Source organism: Eurytemora carolleeae, unplaced genomic scaffold, assembly GCF_000591075.1.
Source record: "Eurytemora carolleeae unplaced genomic scaffold, Eaff_2.0 scaffold618, whole genome shotgun sequence".
NCBI classification, from domain to species: Eukaryota; Metazoa; Arthropoda; class Copepoda; order Calanoida; family Temoridae; genus Eurytemora; species Eurytemora carolleeae.
Window position 1 is genome coordinate 1 of NW_019396572.1, and position 22,534 is coordinate 22,534.

Here is a 22,534-nt window from a genome sequence, read left to right on the forward strand (position 1 = left end):
ATCTCGTCCACAAAGATACTCTCTGTAAGCTTTCTGTGCGCTATATGTAGCACAGGTCCCTGGACGGCTATGTGCAGTGCGACTTGTGTCTACGCTGCAGCGGTCCGGGATGTACTGACTCATCTGGCTCCCTGTTGGATTCAAGGGACTGTTCACTCATGTATCAAACAATCTGGAATACAACAAGATCAACCATTGAGATTTTTAAGTTTTTGAAAAAAGCGGAAACGTATCAAAAATATAAGGAAATTAATCAAAAATTTGAGGAAACCGATCAACAAATTGAGATTTTTAGTTTTTTAAAAAGCGGAAAAAAATAAAAAATTTAAGGAAACCAACCTTTAAATTTTGAGGAAACCGATCAAAAAATTAAGATTTTTAAAGTTTTTAAAAAGCGGAAACACGTCAAAAATATGAGGAAACGGACCAAAAATATTGGGAATCCCCTTAATATATTTGGAAATCCCTCTAAAATATTTCATTGAAATAAAGTGGAAATTGATCTAAAATTTTGGCAAATCGATCAAAAAAAAGAGGAAACCGCTCAAAATCTGACTTTTGAGGGAATTCCGAAAATTTCGAAGAAATCGCGGAAATACATTAAAAAATGAGTAATTTGATCGGTTTCCGCTTATTTTTGATCAGTTTCCGCCCCCCTTTACAAATTTCTAGCTACGGGCATTTTCCGATTGTGTGATATATTTATGTAATATTATTATCAGGGGCGTACGAAAGCATTTGTTTAGGGGGGCACTTTTTTGGTGCTCCCTTGGCATCATTGTGCCCCCTCTTAAAAAACCCCTTTTTTGAAAAAAATATTGATACCACTTCCATATTACAAGTGTTAATAAATTATTTATGTAATTTTCTTAAGTGGACTCATTAGACACTCCCTCTTTATACTGTGTAAGCTTCAAAGGGTGAAAAATATCTATATTTTCATAGATTTATTACATAAATATTGATATCAATTTATATTTACATACATTGAAGGCAGTATTTAATAAAACTTTTTAATGAAACCTTTTTAGTTAAGGGCAAAAGTGAGATTTAAAATATTTTTTATATGATGTAATTATACTTAAATGGAATACATGCGTAATTTCAAGTGACCCTCCATTTATAGAGTGGCATGTCCGATGTACCTTTGAAACCTTCATTTCTCCATCGTTTCTGAAGCATTGAAGTACAAGAGTCACTTTTGTAGAGAAACCACAAATGAAAATAATCAGTTTTCAAAATGGGAAACATGGATATTTAATGCAATATCTTGATCAGACAAAGCTTTGAAGGGCATTTTGTGAATCAGAATTGAAATTATGTCTGCAGTCTTTGAAGCAAACTCTAATTTTCTAATACCTATATTTTGTCCACCTGATGGTGTAAACCTTTAATATTTAATACTTAGATTCTTTCATCTAACAGAATTAATAGTTTGAATATCTAAGGTCTACGGCATTGGGTTGCAAAGATATAGAGATTAGAAAATCATAGTTTTGTGACAAAGACTCAATTCCTTTACAAAATGATTTTTTTTAAAAGATAATGAAAAGTTTAAAAGTACTGCCTCCAAAATATGATTATATTATTCTTTTCTTTCACAATTTCTGATCATAAATATGTAGATCTTCAACTTTAACAATCTCTTCATGTATATAAAGGAATACAGATATTTTTCTTTTTAATTCAACGTTTATTTAGACTCATAAACGCATTTATATTATATCACAATGTATTCAGTAAATACAAAACAGATGTCACTTAGTTTCAGAGGTAATTTATGGGGGGATGGGGGGGGGACCTCCCCCCATTTGACATAAAGATGTCCAACTTTTTTTGCAAAGGGGGATAAAATTTTAATTATCCCCCCTTGAAAATATTATAAGCCGCCCCTGCTTAGTTTTTTTGCTTTTTAGTTTATAATATGAAATACGTGTACGTTCAACATTTGGTAAATGTGCATTTTATTTGATTTTTTCGAGATTAAACTAGGTAGTCGAAGTACAGGGTTTCCCACAAAAAACCACCATTGAGAGATGCTTAGGTCTTCTTTGACAGTTTAACAGAGTCACATATAACAAAGGATCAAAGACGATCTTTAACTCATGAACAGGGGGACACCCTGTAGTTGCAGCTGGTCTATTCAGTCAAATAAACTGTTCTATTAGATATTTAACCAGTTCATGATTGAAACAAAAATGTCCTGACCTCATTGGCTTTTGGCCATTTTAGTTTAATCCAATAGTTGAACGTGATACAAAATAATCCACACATTAAAATATACAGCTCTGTTCCTTCTAATGTGCGAGGAGTGGAGCGTCCCAGATATTTCCCATATTTGTGTATTCAGCTTTGCATTCTATTCCACGATGAGCTTTAGACCGCCTTCCATCAGCCTAATTTTGATATTATTAGACAACAGACATGGACGAATAGAAATTTTACTAAATTTCCGTAAAAAAGTGACTGCATTTTTTATTACTCCCATTCCAATCATTATATATTTCTTTTATTGTTTTAATCTTTAAAATATGTTTAAACAAGTTTTTAAAACATCTCATTTTAGTTATTTTGCACAAAAAAATTCAAATTAATTATAAAATTTTAAATATTTAAGGTGTTGTTTTGTTTCTTTGTGTAGTGTAGCGTAGATTGTATTTTTTAAATAATCGAAATATTTCCAACAGTAATAAAGAAAAAAGTAAAAACGACACAAATTACACTTTTTAATCACCCATTATCAAATTGAGATCTGAAACTAAAATTGTTTTTTTTTATGGTATTCTGAAAAGAATAAATACCTTCATCTGATTATTCAAGAACTTTGGTAGATCTGATATATTTGGAAAATTTTCATGAATCACCTAGAACATACTCTTCAGAAATCTGTTATACGATAGTTTTAAAATTAAGCTTGATTTATTAAATAGTGTTTTTATGAATTTATTAAAACTCATACCTGCAGAAAACATCCGGTTAAATATCCATTCATCCTTCTGGGATGGGAATCCACAGCTTTTGGTATAACATGAGGATCAGACAGATGTACACTGAAATAGAGAAATAATAATTTACTGATACTAAGGCGTACTTAGATTGGGCTATGGGGGCTCATACCCCCCCCCCTCCCCCACCTCCTGCTTTGGTTTCATCGAATCAAAATATCAACATTGGTTGTGTTGTGCTTAAAGATTTGATCACACAAGTATTACATTTTATTCTTTTAAAACTAAATTTCAATGTCTTTAAAAGACGGTAAACAAAAACATGCAACATACGTAGGACATAAAAACATATCTGAATGTTAATCGATCAATTATTTAGATAACATGCATTGACTTAGCCTTTGGTTTCACCTAAAAAAAGCAACGAGCTTGTTTCAAAAGGAGTAATTGGCAATAAACTGCTCGAGCTTTGCGGTATAGCGTGCACATCTTGGTTTGCATTGATACAGGTTTCAACGATTTATTCAAATTAAAGAATACGATATTACCGGATAGTAAACATTGTACTCAGGGTCTCAGTAGTTTCCTCAGGAATCTTGGGAACTTCCCAATCATACTTTGTAGTTCTCGACTTAGTGCTCTCTCCTTTATAGATAACAAATTAGATCATAGCTATACAGATTCAGAATTAATATACCGCGGGGGGGGACTTTTCATTGTAAAATTATAAAACTTTGTAACAAACTCGTGCATTATTATCTATTTTATTTTTTTTTAGGAAATAAAGAGTTTTCTGCATTATCGATTTTGATTCGAGGGTTATTCCGTTGTCTATAATCTGTTCATCGTCAGAATCTTGTTCCTATCCGACAACAACTGCTGATTAACTGAATGCATCGTTTATAACATAATTTTGACCAATGCAGATTCCAAATATTTGTAATTGTTATTATGTTGAATTACCTGATGAAGGTGGACCAGGATAGATAAAATTTCTCTCTTCCAGGGACATAAAGTGGGAATTAACACTCCCTGTAGAATAAATTTACTTGTCCATTCAGAATGCAATCTTTAATATGATGGAAGACTATTCAAAATAATTTATAATATCAATGTACCATGCATTAAATTAAGATTGTTAGACTAAAGATAAAAAGTTTACTCATATTTGATATGAAATAATTTTATGATAAAAATTAAATTACCTGGAGTCACAGGAGCTGATGAAACCCCAGAGTATACCTATTTCTTAAAGGAAATGCATAAGCGTTGTTGCGAATGACCCCCCATGCAAAGATGGCATTGGTCGATTTACAATTTACCCTTACAAGCTTTGTTTGGTCCAACTAGAGAATCAGATATAAGATAAATGTTTGTGTAAATCGGGCATTGAAATCTTTGCACATGAGGGTCACTTGAAATTACGCTTTTCTCCAAAAAAAAATCGGTGACATTACGATATTGTATATACTTTTTATTATTAATATAAATGTAACGTGATTAACGTGATTGTGTATTATATAAGTATATGTGTACAAAATAACCTTGACAACCATGAACTGAACTATAGAATATAAAATATATCAACTTCAAAGCAGCATAACATAAATTGAGAAAATAAACTCTGTAAAAGATATCTCTTATAATATGTCCAGGGTTAAATATAAAATTAAAATAAAAGAATAAAAAAGAATAAAATTAACCTTGAGGATAATAATGTCGTGTGTCAAGAATAAGTAGTTTTCTTTTAACTCTGAAATATTATCAGAATAATATTTTAATCATTTAGAACAATTTACTTGAACAAAGAAGCTGCAGCTTAAAGTAAATGATGAAAAACAACGAATAATTGCAAAAGATACAAATAAAACAATTTCTATATGTTACTTTTTATTCCTTTAGCGTTTTGTCATTTTATCTATTATTGCTGAGCTGTAGTGTATATATAAAAAATAGCTGTTATCAAAATATCATTTTAGGATTTCAATGATCAATGCTGCATTATCGGCATTATGTAAGCGAAACATAAACCAACATAAAAGTAATATTTAAGTTCTCTTTACCTTGAATTAAGCTGAGCTATTAGAGTTTGTAGAGTAGCAACTGGAAACATGGTTTCATTGCACATAACTGAAATTCTTATTTTATTAGCCCATCCAAATTCAACATTTCGTATTACAATTTTGATTTATGAGTTTGTATATACCTAAAGCTAGATCGTAAATAATTCCCTCCCTGTCTGTAAATATCCCATATTTACGTTTCTTCTCAATATTTTCAGGTACAGTCTATAAAAACTTTATAATTAACACACAAACCTGAAAATAAAAGATGTGTTTAACGTATAGCTGAACTCTTTGTTTGTTTTATTCTCAAATTCCGTAGTTTGTTCTTTCAGATGTTTGTACATAATATTTGTTTAACGGTAAAATATATAGTATAAGCCATTGACTAAATAATACCCTGTATATCCAAGCTTGTAAAATTTACTATCATAATAATTTAATATTGGTTTTTTGGTTTTTGCAGTGATAATTTTTGTTATGTAGGTCTCGAGAAACTGTCTGTTATTTTATGGTAAAATAATTTTTTGCAAAAACTAATTGGTGTTGCGCGCTTATTAATGATCAAATTTACCTATCCTTACTTCAAAATATATTTTTTTTTCGTTACCTCAAGGCCGTAACCAGAATAATAGAATACAATAATATCAACATCTTCTGGATCTTTATTTACTAAAAAATACAAGAATTATTTTTTTTTGGGGGGGGGGGGGTTTTTTAGAGAAAACACTTTTTTTAAACTTTGAAAGAACAATAATGAAAGCTAAAGCTTAGTTACAACAAATCGAAGAAAGATATCACACGTTAACAAGAATCGAAGAAAGATATCACACGTTAACAAGAATCGCAAAAAAAATCAAAAACTATTTTTGTGACAAAAACCTGCGTCAACGTAAGCTGTCAGAATTGATTTTAGATCTGAGCTTGAGCCAACATTTTCAAAACTATTGTCAGTTCCGTACCCTCCTCTAAAAAATTAGTTAAATATTAAGGATAAGAGTTTTTTTAGAAGGATTTACTTAAGTACTTGGTTTGCTTTGTAAATATATGAAATAAATATCAAATTGCTCTTTGCCTGCTAAACGCATTTCCAACATCTCTGATGTCATTTAAAGGATTTGCTGATAATGAGGGCCACGCTTTACCCAAATAGTTTCTGAAATAAAGAGTTTTTGTCACAAACTCAAAAAGTCTAATCCCTATATCGCTCCTATCTGAAAATGTAAACCTTTGATATTTCAAACTATGATTATTTGATCTAACATAATTCATAGTTTGAAATATCAAAGGTCTACAGCATCGGTTTCCAAAGATATAGTGATTAGAAAATAAAAGTTTGTGACAAAAACTCAATTCATTCCATATGTATGGGAAACAAATGATCCTTTTATTCTTGGAAAAACACCTGTTTGCAATTAGCAAAGTCCGACGTTTTAATCCTGCTTCTTGTCGAACATTCCATTCAACCTTTAAAAAATAATTTAAACTTTAAAAGATATTTTAAGAAAAATTGGTCTATTTCTTTACCTGTTGTCTCACAAGCGGATCAAGTGGAATTGCTTTAGATACAGGGATACGTTTGCCAGGCATGAGCAAACTCGTTTTTACACCATCTTCTTCTGATAATCTTTTTGCCTACATTTTTTTAATTTGGGTGCTGCTAAATTCTGTTAAAACTAGAAAACATATGTAGATCTAAACCGATCCGCTCTTTCTTGTAGTGACTCATTTAATTCCAGGGAAATGTTTCTGTCTGATCGAAAAGTTAACTAAAGAAGAAACCTACTAGTATAGATTTAATTATTGTTGGAAAGATGCTAAAACTCCAGATATGATTTTTTAACTGAGAAAATTATTTTGAATTTTACCTCTATTTGAAAGTGGTGCATTCCTCGTAATATAAAAGTGGAGGATGGTCGCTCTAAATAACAAGAAATAATTATCAATTTTTTAGAACTTTTATCCTTTTAGTTCTTTTCAATAATCTTAATTCTTATATATATATATATACATATATATATATATATATATATTTCAACTTTTTCAGTTTAAATATACATTTTAGATGTTTAAATATATATTTCTTCCAATATATATTATATATATATACATTATATATATTATATATATATATATATATATTGTATTATATAACACTGCAAACTAGATAGTAGATACATGTAATGAATTATGTAATCATGCTAGTAATATCTTTATTATCTATGTTCGTTTATCTATCATATCTATGTTTCATTTTGACCCTGACCGCCCATTCCCTTCCCGTATTTACCTGTATTTAATAAAGTAGTATAGTACGAATAGGCGATTTAGACGGACGTGTATAGAGTCTTGAGTTTGGGCTGGAGATAGAGTCAGAGAGATTGACATTAGACTAAGAGTCAAGTACTCGGAGATTTATCGGGGCCTTTTAGATTCATTACATACATATCTACAAATCCCTGTCATAGGACAAGCTATGGACGTATACGGCGAAAACAATTTTTTTAAATACTATTAATGGAATGTTCAAATATAGCCAATCATGGCCTGTGGCGGAATTAATCACAGTATCAGTACGAGGATAGGGTCGAACCGGTACGAATTTAGTAGAGCTTTCATAATCCCTGACATTCTGAGATGGCAGTGATATACATAGCACGTCAAACTTAAGTAAATTGTAAGATTGAAACCTGTTTGTTTTCAATCACAGCTTTTTTTATTTAAGAGTAATTAGGAAGAATAAAAATATTTTGAATTTCTGTAACTTTAGCTGGACATTTTGGTGTTGGATACCCATGAACCCCGATTGCTTGATATCGATATCCACAGTGGGCACTTGAATTTCTACTTGATCTCTTAATTTTCGATTTTTGTTATTTCTCTGTTCTCCTTGGTTGAACGCAAAATTCTCTGACTTCTGATTGGTTAATTGTTTTCTGCAGACGACACTCTGATTGGCAAAATTTTAGCCACTTCGTTGGATATCGGTAGATTTACAAAAGATTAAATTGATCCCAATATTGACAATACAAGGGATCCCTCCTCAGATAAGTAGCAGTAATGTTGCAGAAATTTGACCTTCTTCTTTTGTCCAATTAATAGTGATACAGGGTGTCCCAAAATAACATGGTAATTCAGTGACGAATTGGATATCGTCTTTGTTTAAAATTTGTATTGTAATACCTAATTTCAAAAGCCATAGTATTATTATGTCTGCTAGAGTTTATTTTATGAAAAGGGTAAAAGACTGTAAAGGTGTGTCTATAATGTCTCCGCAAGATGAACAGTGAAGACGGTCAAGTTTACTCTGTTTGTTTACTGCAATTTTCTTGTTTTACTAAGTACAACCGTATGCAGTGAAAATATAAACAAAAAAATGTGAACATAGCAGACGAAACTCTTACAGATTACAGCTTTCTCAGTAGGGATCACTATACTAAATCAAAGAATTATGTAAGAAGACGATATCGAATTCGTCACTGAATTCCCATGTTTATTGGGACACCCTGTATATATATACATCTATTATTATAATTTATTTGATGAAAAAGTTGAAATGCCAATGATCCTAAAGATTCAATTTAAAGATTAAACCCAAATATTGACTTTAATTGATTTCAGATATTATAGAGATTTCCATATTTCTGAGATTAAATATGAAGATTGATGAGGAAGGAATAAAAATTGTATTGCACAACCTGAATAGTGAGTATGAAGGGTTTGAAAATGTCAATATTATCTGTGGGGTGCAACGCAGGCTGAACTCTGGCTATTTCTGGAACGTTATCTGATAATTACTGACGTGTTTTCCTCAAAGAAACTTGATATTTCAAAATTGCATTTATACATTTGATTTCTTATTCCCATTCTTAATTTTGTAAAAAAAATATCAATCTAAACAGATACTTGATCACTAAAAATTGCATACGGAAGGAATTAAAACATACCAAACTGTAACATTTTGTTCTTTGCCGGATTAAGTATTCTGCTATATTGCTCAGCAAAAAATTATGCTCTACAGTACACAGGAATCTTTCGACATTTTTGACAAGAAAACTGATTTCTCATCCATATTCCACACACTAAAATTTTCTACTCCCATATCTTTTCAACCTGATATTTTGAACCTTTGATATTTTCAATTATGAATTCTGTGAGATCAAAAAGCTAAAGTTTGAAAAATCTAAAATTTTCCCGAGAGGTAGGTTCCAAAATATAGAGATTAAAAAGCTTTTATTAGGGTAATTAGTTCCTTTCTCTTACCAACGGCTGAATACTGGAAACAGTCAGAGAGAAATTTTAGCTTTTGAGTTGATTTCTCCAGTTCACCTAAAATACTTGGCGATAGTCGGCGCTCCATCGCTCGCCTTAAAAAAAAGAAAATTGAAAAAATATCGGAAACATATATTTACAAATTTCGCAACAAAATAATCATATTTGGTTTTGCACGAAGAAATAAAGATTATAAAAAGAGCCAAGGCGATTTCATAAATGTATCACTTGTCAACTTCATATTTTAGTTAAAACATACCTCAGAATATCGAATGTGTTAGAATCGATGTTCTTAGTTTCTTCAGTCTTTTTTAGGGTACTTATATCCCACAATTTCTAAACAAAAATTTTAGGAAAATTAGTACAACAAACCTAAATCTATATATAAATTTGGCATGTCTGTTTGTTTGTTTGTATCCAATAAACGTCAAAACGGAATATAAAAATTCCTCATAACGGAATACATTGCAAAACAGACCTTTTCCAGTAAGATCTCCAGGATGGTGGCACCAAGCGCCCAAATATCTGATTTTAAATCTGGTGCACGATTTAGAAGAAGTATCTCTGGAGCTAGCTCAATATGAAGCATATTACTCCTGAATTGAAAAACGGGTTGAAAACATTATCACGCAGAATTCACTTGAGATATAACGTACATGCACTTGTTAAACTTATGAATTGAAGTGAATATTATGTAAACATAATTACAATCATTTATTTTTTTAAGATTTAACAGTTGTACTGTACACTTTCTAGAAAAAATTATCTTCCTTTTTTGATAAAAGTATTAGAAGTAATTTTTTCTTAAAACATTGTCTCTTTTTAACTTGCACTAACATATTTAAATAAAATAAAACCACTCATATTCATTGGAAGGAAAACTGCATAAGTTAAAATTTCTGAAAGAGTTTCTGGTAATATTACCTATCTAAATAATCCTTTATTCCTCCATGATTTACACACCAAATCATGTCTTCAACTCTGTTCTAAATCAAACCAATTAATTCATACAAAATACAGGTCAGACTTTGCCTTATCGTAATTAAAGGTATGTTGAATTGTTCTGTAAAACATATGATTGCTTAAAATCTGAGATAAACATTTTTGCTCTAAACTCGTTTAATTTGGAATGACTCGTTACTTAATTACGTCGTTTAATTTGGAATGGCTCTGTACTTAATTACGTCGTTTAATTTGGAATGGCTCTGTACTTATTTACGTCGTTTAATTTGGAATGGCTCTTTACTTATTTACGTCGTTTAATTTGGAATGGCTTTGTACTTATTTACGTCGTTTAATTTGGAATGGCTCTGTACTTATTTACGTCGTTTAATTTGGAATGGCTCTGTACTTATTTACGTCGTTTAATTTGGAATGGCTCTGTACTTATTTACGTACTTTAAATACGAACAAGGCCTCTAGTGACAGATTAAATTCTAAGTGTTATTAAATAAATTTGCCTTTCTCATACAAGTTCGTTAAATTAAAGCAAGAGGAGCTTCGAGATAATGTCGCTTAAATTTTACATTAATATTTTGTCTCGAGTATGATTTGTACTGGTGTTGAATTGTTTTAGATTTGTAAATGCAAAACGTGAATATCCTAATGCCAAGAATTTTGAAGTTTGTAATTTTTATTAATAAAAGCTTTTTGATAGCTTCAATAAAAGCTTTTTTATTTTTACCTGTATCTCAGCAGCTCGTAATCGAAATCTTAATGTCTCTCCATCGATCAAAATATTTCTAAAAATACAATTATTTCATATAACTTTTATTTCTAATTTATGTAGATAATATATGTAATAATCTTTTATCGTAAGAACTATCGTTCATAATTGTTTGTTTAGGTCAATTTTTTAGCTAAACAGCAAGGAAACAAGACCAGAATTTAGTACCTCGCTGCTATGTGTCGATGAACCAAGGGTTGGGATAAATTGTGAAGAAAAAAAGCGGCTTCCGCTAAATCTACAGATCCCTGGATCTTCTCCTCTTCACCAATTCTTTATTGTATTTAAATCATAAATTATTTTAAAAATAAGAATCTTCAATTACAAAAGAATTGAGTCTTTGCCACAAACTTAAATTTTCATATCCTTATGTATTTTAACCTGATGGTTTAAACCTTTGATACTTTAAACTTAATTTATTTGATCTAACAGAATTCAGAGTTTAAAATATCTAAGGTCTACCACATTGGGTTGCAAAGCTATAGGGATTAAAAATCAGAGTTTGTGGCAAACACTCTTTTGTAAAATTTCAGTAAAAAATCGGCACGAGAAATGTTAGTAAAAAGATTAACCTGAGTAATTTTAGTAAAAAGATTAACCTGAGTAATTTTAGTAAAAAGATTAACCTGAGTAATTTTAGTAAAAAGATTAACCTGAGTAATTTTAGTAAAAAGATTAACCTGAGTAATTTTAGTAAAAAGATTAACCTGAGTAATTTTAGTAAAAAGATTAACCTGAGTAAATTTCTAAGTTCTGCACTTTTTTGCATATCCAAAAGTGTACAGCCTGCCATATAATCACTTATAACAGTATTACATCATTCATGTCATTTTGCAAAACCTTTTCTTTAATTTTTCAAAATTAAGATCAACGAAAAAATGGACAAAGGAAAGTTATCTTTCCAAATGATTCATTTATATTCTATCTGATCAAAATAATTGAAATGTAATGAGCCTGTTCCTGATCACGTATGCTTGACATGTTTCCTGATTGAAGCAGGTACCCAAGTATCTGTAAAATAGATATTACATGCATACACGATAGGTTTCCAAGGAAATTTTCGTTGGACGAAATTTTCGAAAATGAACAAACGAACAAATTTCGTTCAAAATTATCGCGAATTTCAATGGTACCGTCGACAATATTTTCGACCTCATTTTCGCAAAAATTTCATCCATTTTCACGAAATTTTCGTTGAATTTTCGTTAAAAATCGATTTTTTTCCCTTTTCGCGTCAAGAAGATTGTTGGATGTCTGACTTTAATGACAACCTGAAAATCTAATCCTATCACGGCTGGGGGGGGNCTTGGCTTGTCTGTCTGTTCGTTTGTATCCAATAAACGTCAAAACGGCTAAACCAATTGGGCCCAAATTTTTTGTGGGACATCATTAGACCTCCGGGAAATACGATTTTAAACGAAAGGTCGAAAATTTTCGCGAAAAAATTTAAATTTAAACGAAAATTTTCATTTTTGTTCACATTTTCGTTGCCTGAACGAAATTTTCGCTAAAGAGATTGAACGAAAATTTCGAAACCCTAATACACGACCATTGATGATTTAACCCTCCCCATCTGTCATAGTTCTGCCCTGTACCTAATAAATCTTGGATGCTGTGTGAGTATAGGAAGTGTTGAATCCTTCTGCTTGATGTAGTCCTTGATCTCGTCAAACACCATGTGATGGAGAGGAACAACATAAATCAAGACTTTATCCTGATTATTCAATAATTTTCACAACTATGTAGATCTTTATAAATAACTCGAACAGGGCAACTGACTGTGTAGTGTTTACTGGCTGTTTAAAAATCAAGGTTTTTATTGTTACTCGTAAAAATCCAGAAATTACCAATTGTACAGTGAGAACCAGAAAACTATGAATATGTAATTTGTAGCTGTTGCAACGTACAGATGTATTTTTGTAATGTTAATTTTTAGATATTATTTAGTTGTAAATTACAAAATTACAAAAGAAAATTACAAAATTCTACTGTCAATAACTTACTTGAAAGAGTTCTCCAATGTGTATTGTAAAATTGGGATGCTGAGACATAATTTATTGCTGAATTTTGTNCAATAAATATCTTAGTTCTAAAAACGTGGATTTTTTTGTAAATTATAATTTAAATTTTAATTATAATTTTAAATTATAAACATCATCGTTTTTTTTCTCTAAACAAATCAACCATATGCTATTCAGAGAACTCAGCTATTTATTTAATTTAGTTAACTTTTTAAGGACTAAGAAATTGAAGATCATACAAAAATCTAAAAATTTGAGTTGAAATACTTGCTAAATGGCATCATTCTGACAATTTTTCAGTCACTGATGATTTATCATGTAAATACGGCTAAATTTTAGTCTCATCTATAAACATATTGAAGAAAAAATATCAGCAAGTGAAATGAAAAAAGCGTCTCACTTCATGTTTTTACCTACATCAGATACCTTACCTTAAAATTCTTGTTATTCGATTGAGCGTACCTTCAACCTAAAATTTTATTTAATGGCAATAAACGTATATACATATATATTCAATGAAGCACTTTATTATATTTCAGCATAGATTTTCATTTAATTTTCGACCTTTAGATATCTTGATACTATTTTTTTAACTTTATAAATTTTCTTTTCTTTTAAAATCTGAAAAAGACGTTCAAAATATGCTTACACGTAAGACTGGAATAGTGACAAATGACAAAATGAATCATGATAAAAGTTGTGGAAGGTAAAGGAACCTGTATAATTGTATTATCCTCTGGCATAAACTCCAACGTCATACCAGTTTTCTCCTCTCTTTCTCCAAGAACTGTTGTATAAAAATTTGAACTTCGAAGAAGGTGTTTAGAATATTCTTTCTTTCCGCATAAAACTGGGTAGACATTATTTAAGCTTTAGCTTAGGTCTTTCGCCATTCGGGGGGGGGGGGGTTAAGTTATATTTTAAAACTGAAAATGTGAGAAGTTTTCTATACTGACCTGTCCTTTCAGGACTATCGAACATTTGAAGATGCTCCTCAAGCGTAATATACTTTTTGGGTCCAGCAGTACTTACATTCCTAATAATATGTAGATATATCAACACTGTAGAGGAAGAAAACCCCGAACGAGTATTATAAAATCTGCAAATCAGTAGTTTCGGATTCTGGAACCAGAGAAGACCTACTAAACTTCCTCTCCTTTCATAAACTCGTTATTTATCATGTATATACTACTAGAAACAATAAATGTACTTCTAAAACATATTAAAAATAAATGTGGAATTCTGCAGAAAGAAAAATTTGCCAAAATACTTATTGTTAAATTTAACTAAAAGTATTTTGTCCAAAGGAAACTTTAGCTATGAAAGATTGTGTATGATATGAAAAAAGTTCTGAATAAATTTAATATGGCTGCATTTTTAGGTTCTGCGTGGATTCCGATTTTTATCAATCGTTTCATATCTCAACCAATATTTAATTTGTATCTATTGTCATTCATCCTTATTACTTCATTAAATTATTCTAATTGATTATTCTTAAATATTTAATTTGCCTTAATTTGATATTTTGAATTTTGTATGTACCTGGATGGGGGTTTAGGAGATATCATGCTGACTGGAGTTAAAACTTGTACTTCTGAGGTGTTAGTTTTAGGTAGCTTTAAACTCTGGCAAAGATCTAAAATTGACTCAAATTACATCTTTAAATAAGTATTTCATTTGTTTTATTTTGAACCAGAAATGCAAACAAGAAGATAAGTCCAATGTCAAAAATGTATTCTTAGATATGATTAAACTGTTGTATAAAGGAAAAGAACTATTATTTGACCCAAAAGGAATTGAGTCTTTGGAACAAAATCAAATATTTAAACTTCAATATCTTTAGAACTCGATGTTGTAAACCTTTGATATTTCAAACTTAGATTATTTGATCTAACAGAATTCATAGTTTGAAATATCTAAGGTCTGCAACGTTTGGTTTCAAAGATATGGTGATTAGAAAATCAGAGTTTGTGGCAAAGACTCAATTCCTTTGAAAGAGCTAACCTAGCTTCTTCCCACGGATTAAAAGTGCAAACTAAAAATAATAATGGCATATTGATTGTGATTGTGATTGTAGGCCCGCAGGAGTGTTGTGATTATTAAAGAGGAGGAAACCCCTATCTAAAGTTTGAATGGCTGATCTAACATCTAATGGCTTCTTAAGTTTATTTAGATACAAAAATAAACCTTAATAAAAATGACAAGAAAGACATTGAAAAAGGGGGTTATAGCGGGGTGCAGAGTGGAAGATGTAAGAGCCCTTCATCGGACAATATGTATTTCAATGCAAACATTAATTTTAAATTTACTTTTTTATGCCATTTTTGTACAAATACGTAATATATGCTTTAAAAAAAGAATAACAGTGATGTTCATCTTTTTGTATTATGTACATAATATGATAAAACATGACTGGTAAAATCTTACTCAAAAAGTAAAGAATAACTTTAACATTAACATTAAAATACCTGGCTTGTAATGTGCTACAAGAACTCCTATAAATATCAGTAAACAAACTGCAGCCACTGCACCTACTAAAATTTTTAATCTGTCTTAATCCTTTTTCTTCTTTCTTTTCAAAGAAAATGAGTTTTTGCCACAAACTCAAATTTTCAAATCCTTATACTTTGCAACCTGATATTGTAAACCTTTGATATTTCAAACTTAAACTATTTGATCTTAGGGAATTCATAAACAGAAATATAAATAACTAGACTTATATGGTGCTTCGCGCCCATCTTCTATTGCAATTGGGAACATGTTCTCTTTGTATGCATTGTAAAACAAAAACAAGACAAAATATTCGCGGATTTTATAAAAAATATTTTGTGGATTTTTAAAATTTTGTTAGAGGCAAATTTTAGAAAATTTGATCATCACACGAGATTTTGACTAAAAAACAGACAGAGAGACAAGCAATGTATATAAAAATATATAGACTAGGCTTTTAGGGCGCTTCGCGCCCATTTTCTATTTCCATGTGAACATGTTCCTTTGTGTACATTGTAAAACAGAAACAAACAAAAAATCTCGCGTATTTTATAAAAAAAAAATTCGTGGACATTCAAAATTAAAAAAAAAATTGATGGAGGCAAATTTTTTGAAAATTCTATCATCCATAAACCGTCACGCGATGTCCCACAAAATATTTGGGCCAGATCGGTTCAGCCGTTAGTATGTTTATTGGACACAAACAAACAGACACCCACCCAGACAAGCAGACAAGCAAAGTATATATATAGATGTCGGGGACATTCTGTTGCAAATATATTGGCATTTTAAAATCAGAGTTTGTGGCAAAAGCCCAGTTCCCTTAGATTTGAAAGGCGAGGCCGTATTCTAGAATTATCAGTGTTCACCATGCCCTCAGGCGAATTAACTAAATATTAACTAAATAAAACAAGCCAACTTCTTCTTTTGTAAATAATAGACTCTTTTGAAAATAAGAATCATTGTAATAATATTACATCTTATAGATCTAAATGGTTTCCTACTTATTTCCAGTCTATGTAAAACCCACTCAAAAGCGATTAATTAAAATTGTCCTTTTTTCTTCATAAACAGTAAACATCAAATAGCTAAAATATTCGTTGGTTTAAAAAATTTAAGGGATGTCTATATTTTTAAGGATTCACATGTGAAGCCTTTGACCGTTTTCCATTTTCATAATTACCTGAAGAAAATATTGCAAGGTTAAGGGGAGTCATTATTCTTCAATGTTTTGCATTTTTTGACTAATCTCTATTCACTTTAACCATGCATGCATAGATATTTTGAGAACTGCTAAAATGTTGCACAGCATGTTTTTTCGATTTCATGGAAATTATTTTAGAGTTTAAAATCTAATATATTTGTGTCCGTGTTGGTTTTAAAACTGAAAGAATCCAGGGAATGTTTAAAAGTTGTATTGTGACCTCTGTATCCATGGGCCTACTGCTTTCTTGTTCTTAAACAACCATATATTTACACATTGTAATTTAATTCGCCCTTTTAACAATTTAAATGACAAAAATCTTTATTTTGATATCCAAATATTTTGATATCCAAATAAAAATCTGTTCTAAAAACAGAAAAATAAACAAGTTTGAGGATTTTTATACAGTAAACGTAAATTTTTTTATATTAAAAATGTTTAACATTTATGTGTCATTGTAAATGTTAAACCTTTATAAAGATGTTAAGAAGAAGGTTTAATATATAGGTATTAGAAAATTTATGACAAAGGAATTGATTCTTTGCCACAAACTAAAATTTTCAATTCCCTATATATTTGCGAATTGATGATGCAAACCTTTGATATTTCAAACTTAGATCATTTGATCTTACAGAAACCATAGTTTGAAATGTCTCAGCCCACGACGGTTGTAAAGATATAAGGATTAGAAATTCAGAGTTTGTGGCAAAGACTCAAATCATTTAACTTTAGTATAAACAAATCTTTTCGGATTTTACTATAAGATTTAGGATGAATTTATGATTTATTCTAATTTATCTTTAACTTAAACTAACCCTATGATAAAGTCCGCTGAAATATTTAGAAGTGTTTGGATTGAAATTGGATCTTAACCGACTATCTACAGTTTTCAGTTTCTTAGAACACATTGCTGACAGTACTAGTTAAAGATTTCGAATTTAAATATAGTCAGTGTTGATGTTTTGATACGTACACTGGGAACATATTTAGAATAAGGTAAATATTAAAAATACGTACATAACTTCATAAAAAGTACAGTCTACTATACTCAGAGGTTTTCTTTATCATCGGTCCGAAGGCGAGATACTACTATACCGGGCGTAATAATAGAATAGAATAAAATTGAAACGTGTTAATTTATCCAGCTATGGGGTTCATTAAATTATTGAAAAGATTCAACAGTAAAACTAGATTCTTTTAAATTTTTGAAAAAAGATTTTTAAAAATTTTAAAAAGTTAAAATATTGAAACACATCAGAAACAAAACTAATAATCCCCTAAATTGCTTCCATCCACCTTCCCTCGGATATATTGCCTGAATACAATCCATTTTATCTTCTACTTACGAAACATTTATAATTGGTAAAAAGGACCGCAATAATGAGGACGCACGAAAGTGTGATATATTCGATCTTTACCCTCACATACATTTAAGCTTTTTATGAAAAGAAACCATATTTTGAAGAAAAAAAAACTTTAAAATTTTAAAATTAAGTGTTAAAAGTTTTCTTAACGAATTGTACACTCTGATTTTTTAGGACAAATTCTAAAAGAAAATGAAGCATAGAAGGCAAGTTCAACTTTTAGAGAAATTAAGGAAGGTTATTCATTATTTACTGTTAATAGTTTTGCTAACTTTCTAAACCTAAAAATCTACAGTTGAGAAGTATTGAACTGACTTTTAGATATTATTTTAAGTTGTCTCATAACCTTGACAACGATCAACTGAGCAGTGTTTATAAATTATTTCATTTATTTAGCGATTTTGAAGCTACTGTAGTAAAACTATTTGCGTTATAACAACATTAATTATACTTAAATATTGTTTACGTTCTTCTTTCTCCAGTGTTTTCTGGTTCTCACTCTACGACAGCTCTTGAAAGATGTATTATTATGAAAGGAATTAAATCTTTGCAACAGACTCAAATGTTCATCTCCCTTATATATTTTCAGCCTGATCATGTAAATCTTTGATATTTCAAACTTAGATTAATTTGATCTAATAGAATTGATAGTTTGAAATATCTTAAGTCTACGAAATTGGGTTGTCAGAGTTTGTGACAAAAACTCAATTCCTTTTTACTTTTAACAATATGACTTTATAGGTGGCTTTCTTAGTACTAAACTGAATTTTATTTGCAAAAAAAGATTAAAGTATTTCATGTATTTATTAACGACACTATAGTTGCTCCAGGCAAACTGCTTAACTAAATATTTTGAACTAAGTTACGATTTTAGAGTTAGTTATTTCTTTTCATAAATATCCGACAAATCCTTCTAAACATATAAATAAAAAAGTCCAGTTATCCAGAGAATGAGAGAAGTAGTACAGTATATCCTCCTCCCTGGTCTATAGTTTTTGGGACCTCACTAATTCTAATAGGAATATTTCCATTCTTTGAAATTTTCATTTTCTTTTTTAATACAAGTTTATATATTTTCATCTGACTTCTTAGTATTTCTTTTTAGTATATAAAGTCAATTGTTTCAAAAACCGTATTATGCCAAATTAAAGACGTAAATTTAAACACGCTGTTAATTTTAAACCCTCATATGCTCCCAGATTTAATTTCTTTTATCATAAAAACCAGTCTGTGAACCCAGCTTTGCCTGGAACATAATATTTCTTTATAAAAGTCATTTTTTAAACCAAACTAAGATCTAAAATTTAAGTTTTTGAAAAGTACAGTGAACCTAGAGACATCATAGGTCATTAGTTTATCTTTCTTTTTCTTCTAACCTTTACATTAGTGTAGTAAAAAATAATATGAAATATGAAGTATTTGTCAGTTTGTGGAAACTATTTCTCCTACACCGTTAAACTTGAGGTAAACACTTTTAAATTGCTGCCTTTTTATTTTCTTACCGATGAAAACAAAAGCATATTTTTTAATATTCTTTAAATACGTTAAAGTATTATTAATTCAATATGTCTGATATCGTATATATGAACTTGAATTACATTTAATTTTATTTTTAACATATTATTCAAAAGTATCTTAAATTCACTTATAATAATCTTTCAAAAGGTCTGTGAGGGGGGAGCAACAAAAATTCGTCAAGAAAACCTTGCACTACGACAGAGAAATAGAGAGCTGCAATACAAACTGCATGCAGCTTTACAGGTCAAATAGTAAAAACTTTAATATATTTCAACTTCTTAACGTTAAATTATTATTTTTATTGATAGTAATGATTTTGAGACAATATTTTAACTTCTTATTCACCGAAGTTTTTTTGTTAATTGTTTTATTGACTAAAGTTAAATGTTTTTTTCTTTACTTGGCTTGCCAGTTCACTTTTCACAACGTAAATAAACAATTGTTACTGAGTGACAATCATAATATTTTTTATCTTTTAAACTTTAAAAACAATTCTGGGTAATCCTGTTAAGAAAAGAAAAATCTGAAAATTAGGAAAAGTTAGCAGTTCTAGAGGACTCAATATCAATGGTTGCAGAGAGAAAAGAGGGAGTAGAAAGAGAAGATGATCTTAGGAATAAAGTTTTTAATGAACAATTAAAATTTTTCTTTTAATTCAAACCTTTGCAAATAATGTTCGCATTTAAGTACCCGTTTTACACTTTAGTTCTATTAATAGTTCTATTACTATTGTAATTTTGTATTCTTATATCTAAATATTCATCATGGACTAAATAAGCAGCTTTAAATCAATTCAAGTAATTGACTTTTTATTCCTATTTAACCCTTTTATAAGCAATTTGTTGAATACAAATACAATTATTTATAAAAATGGAAAACAAACATTTATCCAAATTATAAGCTTTATAAAATTAATCTAAAGTAAAGAAAACAGGTAGGAAACAAAACTTATATAAAGATCTATATTAAAAATAAATTTAACCATTTATAAAAAAACTACAATTTTTTTTGAGGAATGTTATCACAAACCCTTATTTTCTAATTCCTATATATTTCTGCAACCCAATGGTTTAGACCTTTGATATTCAAAACTATGAATTCTGTTAGATCAAAAAGTCTAAGTTTAAAATATTAATGGTTTACACCTTCAGGGATATTTGAAAATTTGAGTTTGTGGCAAAAATTCAGTTCCTTTGTAAAATTAAACTCCACTAAATTTTCCTGTTCAGTGAATTAAAGCTAGAGTTGGATAAAAAGTCTGTTGAATTAAACGAGGCGAATATGGAGATTTTGAGACTTAGGTATTACATATTTAAACGAAATGTTTAAATATTACATAGAGATCTTATTTTCAATATGAATATGAGTATGTTTCCTTCTCTTCTGATGGGATGGGATGGGATTTATTAAAAATGCTTCATAAATCCCCAGAATCCCAAAATAGTAATTTGATCGAATGTTTCATTGGAAGAATTTGTTTAGCTTTTCTGATTAAAGCCCTTTTTTAAAAACAGTTTCATTTTTCCATGTTCGGCAGCCTTCTCTCACGAGGGGGGAATAAATAAACATTGCTGTTAGCAAATAACTTTTTTGTTAACTGATACCACGCAGGGACATTTTTATTTAGATGAAGACTTTTGATTGATTAATGATGATCGATTTTTAGGCTTGAGCTACTTGATTTACCAGTCCCTGAAGAATTGTGAATAATGCCTAATCAATGTGATAATTAATATTTGTTATGTTAATATTTATTTTTAACAAAATTGTATTACAATTAAGATGCAGAAATTGTAAACAATTAGAAAAATTTGGTTCTACATTTTTAAATTTCGGTAATTTTTTCGGAAAAAAATTGCATGAAAAGTGTGTATGTGAGCTTCATTTTTATATTTTATGTATAAATTGTGATAAAAGTTTTTTAATAAACACCTTTGTGAAACACCTGGACAATTTAAATTTTTGTTTAGTGATATTCAAAAAGACGCGGAATTTCTTGACAATTGAGAGACGAATTGAAAATCGTTTCTGATCTTTGAAATTATTTGCGACATTTATTTGTCTGCCTTATTTTTATGTTTTTTTTAAACAAACAACTAAATACAAAATAACCCTAGTCCTGTAATTTTAAAAATGTGAATATAAAAAACAAGTTATCTATTTTGTAACTTTATAACATAAAAGAATAAACCCATGTTTGCCCCAGGCATTTTCATTAACAAATACAAAATTTGTTTCTTTGTAAATAAGCTTAAATAAACTTACTGCTTATTTTGATATTTAAGTGACCCATATTACGCCTTTCTTTCAAACTGCTTTGGATTTCCTAATTTTTTTGTCTAATTTTTATTTAATGTGTATTAAACTAAAATAACCAACAGAACAAATGTTCAAATAATTTTTATTTTGCTACTGAAAAAACACCTGGAACATTAGTTGTTTATTTTCTTGTCCTCTTGGGTAGGAAAATGAGTGCCTTATTTCTACAACAAGTGAAGTGCTTCAACTTGATCTATAACACGCAGGGGCGTACTTGAGGATTAGCCTCAGGTGGAGGATAAACTTTTGGCACACACGCTTAGCATTATCCGACCTACTTTGTAATTACCAATCCTGCTCTACTAGTGACTATTAGATTTTAATCCTTATTTTGTAGTGCTTTGTGGGAGAACAAAGAACTTATTATTTGCCACAAACTTAAATTTTCTCATCCTTATATTTTTGCAACCTAATAATGTAAACCTTTGAAGTTTCAAACTTAGATTATTTGATCTGACAGAATTAACAGCTTGAAATATCTAAGGTCTACGACATTTGGTGGCAAAATTATAGGGATTATAAAATCAGATTTGTGGCAAAGACTCAATTCCTTTCCCAAAACATTGTTAATAATAAATGTTCTCCAATCTTATGCTCTAACCAATAAATAGG

General features: G+C 29.8%; 2 protein-coding genes across 2 annotated transcripts; one reads left to right on the forward strand and one right to left on the reverse strand.

The window, feature by feature from the left end:
- Positions 1 to 1,676: 1,676 nt before the first annotated feature.
- LOC111705716 (uncharacterized) lies at positions 1,677 to 13,056 on the reverse strand. The gene is made up of 25 exons (XM_023478357.1): positions 13,010 to 13,056; positions 12,602 to 12,720; positions 11,967 to 12,017; positions 11,741 to 11,806; positions 11,175 to 11,279; positions 10,965 to 11,022; positions 10,205 to 10,266; positions 9,759 to 9,876; positions 9,540 to 9,616; positions 9,272 to 9,375; positions 6,877 to 6,929; positions 6,536 to 6,643; positions 6,414 to 6,475; positions 6,084 to 6,164; positions 5,891 to 5,976; positions 5,619 to 5,680; positions 5,152 to 5,233; positions 5,009 to 5,075; positions 4,649 to 4,698; positions 4,151 to 4,183; positions 3,909 to 3,977; positions 3,494 to 3,590; positions 2,960 to 3,050; positions 2,802 to 2,864; positions 1,677 to 2,396 (listed from the first exon to the last, which is right to left on the reverse strand). The coding sequence occupies exons 2-25, from the start codon at positions 12,682 to 12,684 to the stop codon at positions 2,298 to 2,300; spliced, it is 1,827 nt and encodes a 608-aa protein (XP_023334125.1). The 5' UTR covers positions 12,685 to 12,720; positions 13,010 to 13,056; the 3' UTR covers positions 1,677 to 2,297.
- Positions 13,057 to 17,593: 4,537 nt separating this feature from the next.
- On the forward strand, positions 17,594 to 21,375 carry LOC111705717 (uncharacterized). Its single transcript, XM_023478358.1, has 9 exons — positions 17,594 to 17,717; positions 18,260 to 18,318; positions 19,025 to 19,104; positions 19,512 to 19,549; positions 19,751 to 19,846; positions 20,138 to 20,217; positions 20,526 to 20,537; positions 20,833 to 20,904; positions 21,270 to 21,375. Exons 2-9 carry the CDS (start codon positions 18,278 to 18,280, stop codon positions 21,307 to 21,309), a joined length of 459 nt encoding a protein of 152 aa, XP_023334126.1. The 5' UTR covers positions 17,594 to 17,717; positions 18,260 to 18,277; the 3' UTR covers positions 21,310 to 21,375.
- The last annotated feature ends 1,159 nt before the right edge of the window (positions 21,376 to 22,534 follow it).

Coding starts and splice junctions, on each gene's coding strand:
- LOC111705716 (XM_023478357.1), bottom strand. CDS start 12,684: ATGGTGTTTGACGAGATCAAGGACTACATCAAGCAGAAGGATTCAACA. Junction 5,234..5,618: donor ATTCTGGTTACGGCCTTGAG/GTAACGAAAAAA, acceptor AAGTTTTTATAG/ACTGTACCTGAAAATATTGA. Junction 3,591..3,908: donor TCCTGGTCCACCTTCATCAG/GTAATTCAACAT, acceptor TTATCTATAAAG/GAGAGAGCACTAAGTCGAGA.
- LOC111705717 (XM_023478358.1), top strand. CDS start 18,278: ATGAAGCATAGAAGGCAAGTTCAACTTTTAGAGAAATTAAG. Junction 18,319..19,024: donor CAACTTTTAGAGAAATTAAG/GAAGGTTATTCA, acceptor AAAAAAGTCCAG/TTATCCAGAGAATGAGAGAA. Junction 19,550..19,750: donor CCTACACCGTTAAACTTGAG/GTAAACACTTTT, acceptor ATCTTTCAAAAG/GTCTGTGAGGGGGGAGCAAC.